Source organism: Chrysoperla carnea, chromosome 1, assembly GCF_905475395.1.
Source record: "Chrysoperla carnea chromosome 1, inChrCarn1.1, whole genome shotgun sequence".
In the NCBI taxonomy this organism is placed as follows: Eukaryota; Metazoa; Arthropoda; class Insecta; order Neuroptera; family Chrysopidae; genus Chrysoperla; species Chrysoperla carnea.
The window spans coordinates 12,849,795-12,859,534 of NC_058337.1; the positions used below are offsets into that span (position 1 = coordinate 12,849,795).

The 9,740-nt window shown below is 29.7% G+C and overlaps 1 protein-coding gene across 1 annotated transcript; it reads right to left on the reverse strand.

Annotated features, from left to right (window-relative positions):
* Window positions 1-878: 878 nt before the first annotated feature.
* Window positions 879-9,499, reverse strand: LOC123290786. Its single transcript, XM_044871114.1, has 8 exons — window positions 9,243-9,499; window positions 8,750-8,961; window positions 6,721-6,812; window positions 5,914-6,104; window positions 4,771-5,082; window positions 3,317-3,921; window positions 2,321-2,671; window positions 879-1,180 (listed from the first exon to the last, which is right to left on the reverse strand). The coding sequence occupies exons 1-8, from the start codon at window positions 9,497-9,499 to the stop codon at window positions 879-881; spliced, it is 2,322 nt and encodes a 773-aa protein (XP_044727049.1).
* Between the last annotated feature and the right edge of the window lie 241 nt (window positions 9,500-9,740).

The window sequence follows — 9,740 nt, forward strand, 5'->3', positions numbered from 1 at the left end:
ATCTTGAAAATTTGCCTGGACTTAAAAGTTTCTAACAAAGGCGAATGGCCTTTATTGCCCTTGATAAATTCTGTCTAAAAAAATTTTGTAAAGCTAGCGTTTTTTCGTTCGATTAAATGTAATAATGACATATTTTTAAGTCGCTTTTCCTCCGAAAGCTAAATATTTTTGAAAAAATGTTTTAAATAAAAAATGTTAGTTTTTTTATGAGGATCAACTTTCTAATTGAAAATGTTGTTATATCTTTTATCTTTTAGGATTTAAATTGAATATTAAAGCAACCCGGAGAAATGGGTCCAATCTGATAACAGAACATGATAGACCCCATAAAACTCTGCAACCTTTGTTTAGGTTATTTTTTATTGATTAACTACAAAACGAGCTATTAGCCATAGTAGATTAAAATGGTCCAGCCTGTATATATCTCCATAAATTTAGCTGTTGGCATAAAAAAACAAAGACAAACGTTAAAAAAATTAATTAACTGTACGGTAAATAATGTTGAAATTCAGCAAAAATTTGTTCTTAATGCTATTTAATACATCTAGATGTTTTTTTACTATAAATGAACTGTGCCAATTTTGCATACACAAACCATTTCCGGTAAAATTGAATAAAAACTAATTTATTATATCTCTTAAATGGTACGGAGAAAAAAATCTATTTTTTTTCTTTTACGTAGAGAACTATGATCATTTAAATACATTTAAAAAATAAAAATAGTAGTTAGTTAATTGTAGCCATCGATATTGCCATACTACCTTAATGGAATACTTGGATAAAAAATAATTTTTAGATGATATAAATATAAAATTCATAATTATTAATAATATATTATTATCTTTGGCATGTGAGTGACTAGTAGTAGTATATGATAATTATTGTTTTCCAGATAAAACTGATAAAGCATTTAGTGTACAACATTTATTTGCCAAATTAAACATTTGGCGTAATTGATTGAGTGTTTTTAAACAAACCGTAATACAACATTTTCCTTTTAAAAGATCCTTCTCAGAACAATTACTCAATATATTTGTTCTTTGTTTATCGCATTCACATCCATTTGAATTTGCTTTTTCAATCATTTTATCGATTGATTTATCAGTTTGTGTTGTACAATTACAAACATGGATTCCATTATTATTATCGTTGTTACTGATTGTAGAGTTCGGGTGATAACCTAAAAATATATTACATACATTACATTTTGAAGTCAATCAATTAGAGAAAAGAGACATAATAAAGTGAAATCTAATTCTTATGAGAGCTTTCTATTACCCTTACACTCATACGATATACATGGCGGGCCATTTTAATTTGTCAACATGGCATCGACAAGGAACAATACTGTCGGTGTTTATTATAGCTTGATTGTATTTACGCAAAAAAGTACAATGGAAGAGTGTAACGACAAAAAGTCGGAACTAAGTACGACACTATTAAAATCTTATTATCACTGCAAGAGTTGCAGTGCTCAGATTCAAACTTTGGCGACGAAATTTCAGAAAGTCTAATTTCTTTGAGAGAGGCTGGTGCAAGTTAGTGACATTTTGGTGGCCAAGGATTCCAAAAATATAGTTGTAAGTTTTCTGTGAATCAATATCGCAATAATAGATGTGCTTGTTTTAAAAACAAAGTTCTTTGTGAATCCAAATGCCATGGAAGTTTAACTTGCATTAACAAACTAATTTCATTGTTGGTTACGTAAATAAACTATTTCTAATGTCAGATATTTCATGTAATTTTTTTCAAATGCCCACCCTATTGTATGAATGGCCAAAGAATCAACCAGCCAATTTCATTAAATGTTGTATTAGGCCGAGCATACACGTTACGGTATACCGGAGAGGTTCTGTACAGGTAAACCGGGCCGTGTGTGCCAGCCACTGGAGGCATACCTGTAAAGGTGTAGCGATCGAAATTCTAATCTTACTACCTACGCAGGCTAGTAGACCTGATCGTGTGTGTAAGTCCGTCCGGCAAACCTGTACATCATTCAGGTCGATAATTAAATAGCGCCGTTTAGTAAAAAAGCTAGGCTGTTAGCTGACAGGCTAATTAACCAACCTAGTTACTGCGATATATACACATATGTGCTTATATTTTACTTTTTGGTAATGTTTAGAATGTCTAAAGAAAAATCAAAATATCCAAGTTTTCAGTTTTTTATTTTTCATTAAGATGTTAAATCTATATTTGATTGTTTTAAAGTTTTTGTACCAGAAGAAAATCCATAGTTTCAAGAAATTTTGAACATAAGCTACTTTCCATGTGGATCCTTTCATTATTTGAGCCCAAAATTCAAAGTATTTTCGCTTACCCTCCAGACTTGTGACTGTAGTATCTGTTGATGAAGGCTGTTGATATTCATCTATGGACCATTCTGATGGCCATTTTGTTGATGACAAGTCATTATCATCATCTTCTTTTACTTTATTCGATGGTTTTTCTTCGAACGGTGCAGGTGGATTATATTGTATAGGTATTTGTTGAGCAACAAGTAATTCTGAACTAAATGGATTTTCTTCACAATTTTGACAATTCGAATATGAATCACATTTACAATCAGAACAACTACAAATTTGTGCATCGGCAGTAATATCTTTCAATAAGTTTGACGGTGGTGAATGTTTCTCATATGTTGTGTTTAATAAATATTCCATATTATTATCTAAATTTAAATCTGGATTATATATAAGAGTTAAATTATTGTCCAAAGGTGGGGCTGCACTCCAAAAAAGGGCCAAAAATTTTTTTACCTAATAAAATTTTAGGCAATAGAACATATCTACCATTAGTTTTGGATCGAAAGTGTCGTCTTAAGGCAATTGGAACTTTAACCATTTGTAGAAGGGAAAAATTTTAAAGTTTGTCCTGACCATTTAAGGTACAAAAATTGTCAGTCAATTATTACTTAATATAATAAATAAAATTTAACCAAAATATGAAGTCATTCCTGTCCTTGATTTTCGTGTTGGCAGCAGATACTTTGAACTATGCATTTTGCAAGGGACAGAGTGAGAAGGGCAATGAGGTCCCCACCTTCCACTTTCATAACAACTGTTAAACTGGGAAACTCTTCACCGTGCTCGATTTATTTATAATAATAATAATAATAATACACCTTGAATGTGCAAGATATAAAGCTACGGTGGTATTTTAAAACATACGAATAGAAAACGGTACCCCTCGCCTAATATTTAATAAAGGAAGTCGCCTAAAACTACTCCAACCGGTAAAAAAAATCTAGGTACCATTTTGGACTGGAGCCTCACTTCTAGACAATCAGTTTGGAGTCCCATTTCTAGACAATTACCTTGAGTTATTAAATTTTCTTCAAAATTTACAAATTCAGTGTTAATAACTTGCTCTTCAAAATTAATTTCATTCATTTGAGCTGTGGTTAAAGGTTTCGGTTGTGCTGTGTCGACGAACTCTTGTGTGTTTAATAATTTTGGTGATACATAATTCGGTTGTAAATCAATATAAGATTGAATGGCAGTAGGAACAGCACTCAATGAATTCAAAGTATCATCAATCATTTGTTGCTCATAAATGCTTACAGGATTGGCAGGTATCGTTGTGGCTAAGGCACTTACATCAATCCATGGACTTGGAAGCTCTTCTTCGTGTGCTATTGACATTTCAACTGCTGTTTGGTTTGTATTATGTAATAAATTCATCATATCGTGTAAAACATTTTGAGTATCATTATTTGTAGAACCAATATTATTTAAAATTTGATCCAAATTTTTCGATTTTATTTTAGAATTATTATCTTGTGTACTTGCTGTGTCTGTAGTAAAATTATCAAAAAGATCAACATTCGTTGCATTATTTGTTTCATTATTCATGAATAAATCCTCAATTTGAAAATTTTTCTCATTTTGTTGTTCGTTTGATGAAATAGGATATTTGCCACTATGAAAAATAAATTACAAAATCTTATTAATAAACAAGCGCTATTCTAGCCACTTTATCTAATGCATTTTTTATACCATGTATATATGAAATATTCCAAGGTATATTAAGTTTAGTCCTAAGTTTGTTACGCTTAAAAATATTGATGCTACGAAAAAAATTTGGTATAAGTGTCCATAAAATCATCTAATTAGTCCATTTCCGGTTGTCCGTCCATCTGTCAACTCGATAACTCAAAAACAAAAAATGATATCAAGCTGAAATTTTTACAGCGTGTTCAGGACATAAAAAGTGAGGTCGAGTATAACCCATTGACCCGTGAGACCCATTTTGTAAACCGTTAGAAATAGATCAAAAGTTTAAATGTAAAAAATGTTCCTTATAAAACTTTTGTTTGAAACATTTTTTCGTAAACATCACTGTTTACCCGTGAGAGCGCAAATTAGGCGCAACTTATATAGTATGTATTCTATGGGAATATCAGTTTTGTATGTATGTGTAATAATGTGACAGTGTAATCAACACAGTCTATACGTGGTATTTTAACAATTAACGCAGTCAATTGTTTATTTTCACTTGTTTTTTCTTAAAATCATTTAAGTTACAAAATTCAATAGGTCACGACGACGCTTCAGTTACTAAATAGATTATGTAAATTATGTAATATAAAAAAGGTAGTGATAATAATTTTTTTACAGCTTAGCAGAGTGATATCGTCAATATAAACCACACCCTTTTAGCGAGAACTTAAATATTGCAATTTTTTGGAAGCGAAAAAAAATTTTTTTCATTTAGAAATATTTATCATATTTTTAAGAATTTTGAGAAAGTTAAAAAAAATAAAGATACCTTATTGCCCAAGCAGAATTTTGAAGTTCAGCAACTGAGTTGGTAGCAACTTCATGATCATCTTTATTCAATGTTAAAAATTCAAATGGTATATTATCTTGATTTTGTTCATCAACAGTTGTTTGATTCGGATCCATTTTTTGTCGATGTGTACGCATATGGGATTTCAGACTGTGTGGCGTTGTAAATGCTCGATTACATTGATTTGTATCGATTGTGCATGAATAGGGACGTTCTCCGCTGTGGGTACGTTTATGTGTTTTTAAATGATGACTAGCAGTAAACGCTTTTCCACAACCTTCTTCGACGCATCTAAAAAATGTTATCATAAAATCAAATAAAATAAAAAATACCCAGTAATATATTTAAGTCGTCGGGAAAAAAGAAACCAAATTATCGTTAAATCGAAGTCCGCCGAAATATTAATATTAATTAAGGGATTCGCATATTTCTAATAATTTTTGTTTGAAACTTTTTCGGATAACTATTATGACTATTTAAAAAGTACATAGTTTTAAAAAAAGTATTTTAAAAGGTATTAGGTAAAAAAGGTGCGAACAAAATTATAGTCAAGAAACCAAAAACCGTTTCCACTCTCAAAATGTCAATTTTAAAACTCCACAGCTTATTAAATATTCATAATTTGGAAAAGAGTTCCAAGCAAATATTGTTTAAAATATCTTGCCCAGCAAATTTTTCATAATCCATTCAAACATTAAAATTCCTCTGGACTACGATTTATCGCAAACCTCGATGTATTATTTTACTATACTACAGTAAAAGTAATATATTTTCAGATTTTCTAGAGTGCCAACTGCCAACACCGAAATTATGTTTCTTCAAGAATTTACAAAGAGGTCGAGATCATTCTGATGATTGAGTTCATAGATAAACAATCTGAATCAAAACAAGATCACGGGAATAAGCAGATTTATTGCATAGTTTTGCATCTCAATTAGTTTATGTTTTACATCCATTTAAATCAATTATTATTTTGAGTTGTTTTTAATGGCAATATGACCACAGACCAAAAATAAGGGACTGAAACCTCCACACAAGTTACTAGAGCAAAGGTAAAGGATCAAAGGTAAAAGGTAGTGAACACCGGGAAACAGCATGATCTAATGAAATGTGTTAGTTTACCTGTAAGGACGTTCTTGTGTGTGCGTACGAACATGTTTTTTCAAATCACTCAAAGTGGTAAAATATTTTTGACAGCCTTTTTGATCACAATTAAAAGTATCTCCATTATGTAATCTTTGATGAGCTCGTAAACGGTATAGTGTATTAAAGGCTTTATCACAATAGTTGTATTCACACTCAAATGGTTTTACCTAAAATTATCATTTATATTAGATAAATATTTAAAAATATATTATAGTTTAGCAGATCAAGTATCATTCAATTCATGAATCATACCGTCTGTCGGCTGGTAAATAAGCTTTTGAGGCCTAGTTCTACACGTATAAAAAGTATTCCAATTAAGAGTGCAAAATTTGAATATGAAATACAGAATTTTCTGATGTACTCTTTTACGCTGAATTCTAAATTTTTATTTTGACAAATTATGCGGTGTTATTTATTTGCACCTGTACAAACATGACAGGTTTAGTATGTTTGGGTCCAAAACCTTGGATCCATCAATTCAGGAAGCAATTCAGAGGATCAATTCCGGCGGAGAAGCTGTGGGCTTACTGCACTGCGTCTAGTCTCGATAGAATCCTATAGCTTCATTTGCTTAAATCCGCAACACTTACAAAATGAGTTAAAGAAGAATCAAATAAACCCTTTAGTTTAATATAATTTGTGAATTACTGAATCGACGATCACATTTTAAAAATTCACCATTTTATTTCAAGGCTCCAACATATAATAGTTGCTACTGGATGAATCATAACGAGCAATAATTTTTTAAATTTTTTATTAAGTTCAACAAATAAAAACACTCACCTTCGTATGAACTCGAATATGTATTTTTAAACTGTATGATGTTAAAAAAGCTTTGTTGCAATTTGGTTCTGCACATTTAAACTTATATTCGCCTTAAACACAATCAATCAATTATTAAATAATCTAAAAACTCTAGGTATCTATTAAGATATTTCTTAATGAGGAGCTTCAAGGCGTGACTGTTGTCCATAAAGATTGCTGAAGATTTATCCGGGGATATTTTTTATCCCAAAAATTGCATTCCATTGAAAAAGTACACAAAATTTTAAATAATAGAGATTAAATCTTTCTAAATTGCTATGGTCTTTTTAAATTGCTATAGTTCTTCATTTCTCTTTATAATTTATCAAGCGAAACAACGTGTAAACATTAGTTTGAAATCTTTCAAATACTCTTTTATTGTCTCCAGAAAGATATGTTTCTCATCGCTAATTTATTAATAAGCGGATAATAATAAGTCACAAGAGAAAAATCATATTAATGATGGCACTTAAGATCTTTCAACACTAAATGATGAGGAGTTTGACAATTGGAATTAAATTTCTATTTAAAAAACAAAAACAAGAAAAATAAGTGAAAACAAACAATTGACTGAGTTAATATTTGAAATACCATGTATAGAAAGTGTTAGTTAGTTCTTTCTATAAAAGATATAGAAGCGCGGATGTATTCCACAGTTGTGCTACGACAGTAAGTAAGTCTGTAATTAAAGGACTGATATTCAACACTTTCTATACAGGGTATTTCAACAATCAACTCAGTCAATTGCTTGTTTTCACTTGTTAAACTTATGATTATTAATCCAATAATGGAGAAAACAAGACGAGATCTCTAAATTTTGATCTATAGCATCGATTTTGATGAAAATTTGAGATTAAGCTTTGTTCAGCTTCTAGACCAAAGGTATATGGTACCGAGTGGTGCATTTACCCAGGGGTGGTAACCACGTCTTCTAGGGAGTGGAAAAATATATGTTGAAAATGGCAACGGCAATAGATAAAGCGAAGAAATCTAAGCAAAGAATGTCATTCAAGTATATTTCAGAAAGTCAATAGTTTTTTGAAAAAAGTATACCATACACTTTTTAACGAACCTACTGTAAAAAACTTTAAAACTAAAAAAGTTTCAAGTCATTTGCATGAAAATTAACGGAGTTATAATGAAAAGAAAGTTTCTCGTACATTTTTTTCATGTTTTATTCAGCACAAAAACTGATGAATTTACCATGGGAACTTTAATTAATGCTTGAAGCTTTCCAATTTACTTTATTCAGGTACTGACAACATGCTCAAAAAGTTCAAACTGTTTCGGATATACATTTTTTGAAATATTCGAATTTAATAAAAAAATTATCAAAAATAAAAAATAAAAAAAATGCTTTTATCGCTGAATAACTCGAAAAATAATAAAGTTACAAAAAAAAGTTTGGAAGGTAAAATATTCTGCGGAAAAAGAGCTAAATTTTTTCCTTCTAAACTTTTTTTGTAACTTTATTATTTTTCGAGTTATTTTACTAAAAGACAATTTTCTAAATAAAGTAAATTTTCATTATAACTCCGTTAGTTTTCGTGTTTCCGTTAATGACTTGAAGCTTTTTTCATTTTCAAGGTTTTTTTTTTTTTTTAGTACTTTAAAAAGTGTATGATATACTTTTTGTCTAAAAACGTCCAATTTTTATTTATTTAACGTTAAATACTCCGAATTTCAATTGCCATTACCTCGGCAAGTATTGACTTTTCAAAATATACTTAAATGACACTTTATGCTTAGATTTCATCGCTCTATCGATTCCCGTTCCCATTTTCAACATATTTTATTCCACCCTCTAGAAGAGGTGGTTATCACCCCCTGGGAAAAAGCACCACTAGGCACCATATAACTTTTGATCTGGAGGATGAACAAAGCTTAATCCCAAATTTTTCAGGTCAATCGGAGCTATAAGAAAAAATTTAGAGGTTTTAGCCTCGTTTACTGGAGTATATGCTGTTTATTATATTTTAAATACTATATAAAAAAAGAATGATCTTACCTTTATGCGTTTTCATATGAGTACGTAAATTGCCGACAGTACTATAATTTCTTGTACAACCTTCATATTCACAAGGAAATCGATTTTGTGTTATTTGTGAATTTTCCGAATCTTTATTAACGATATTATTATTTGAAACAGACTTAGAAAAGTCAACATTTGTTGATTCATGATCGATGTCGGATGATCTTCCTTCATCCTCCCTAGCAGATCTAAAAATGTTTCGAGTGTTAATGATTTTATGAAATCGAAAATCGATATTGATTATAAATCAATATGATTTTGTAATTGAAGTAAAATGTACATCTTGTCAATCTAAATTAATCAATTATGTTTTAGTTTAATTCTTTTTTATTTTCCCTACGTGTGTATATCTATCTAACTTATAATTGAGAAAATACATAAAAATCTTTCAACTTAAATGTAAACAAATAACCTGTCAAAATGAAAGTATTAAAATTTCACAATTTTGAAATTGAAATAATATACATACTCTGGATTAGGAATATCAAAATTTTTATGAAATTTTCCATCATTTATAATTTGACTATCGGAATTTTCGATATCGCTGTCATGATTTTTCGTTTGAAAATTATATGTGGTTAATGGTTCATATTGTCCAAATGGTAAAATATCCAAAGAATCATCAATACAATCCTGTAAATCGTGTGTTACAATAATATTATTAAAATTATGGTCATTTTTATCAGTATTATCAATTTTGCCACTTGAATTGGCCCATGTCGCCATATTTTCATTGACTATTTATATACATTTGTTCAATTACTTAAGTCGGCTTTACTTAAACTATCTGAGTGTATATTATGTGTATCATCATAATATTGTATTTCATTTAAAAGTTATTTTTAAAAATTCTTTACATATTCACCAAATACTTTCAAACCTACAACTTTTAATATAACATACATTATTTATTTATTTATTTTTTATTGTAAAAAAATTAAGAATCTTCTTCATAGTTCTTTTTTAG

Excerpts from the sequence above, each read along its gene's own strand:
- LOC123290786 (XM_044871114.1), bottom strand. The coding sequence starts at position 9,499 with ATGGCGACATGGGCCAATTCAAGTGGCAAAATTGATAATACTGATAAA. Across the intron at positions 8,962-9,242 it reads TTTGATATTCCTAATCCAGA|ATCTGCTAGGGAGGATGAAG; the intron begins GTATGTATATTA and ends AAACATTTTTAG. Across the intron at positions 6,105-6,720 it reads ATATTCGAGTTCATACGAAG|GTAAAACCATTTGAGTGTGA; the intron begins GTGAGTGTTTTT and ends TGATAATTTTAG.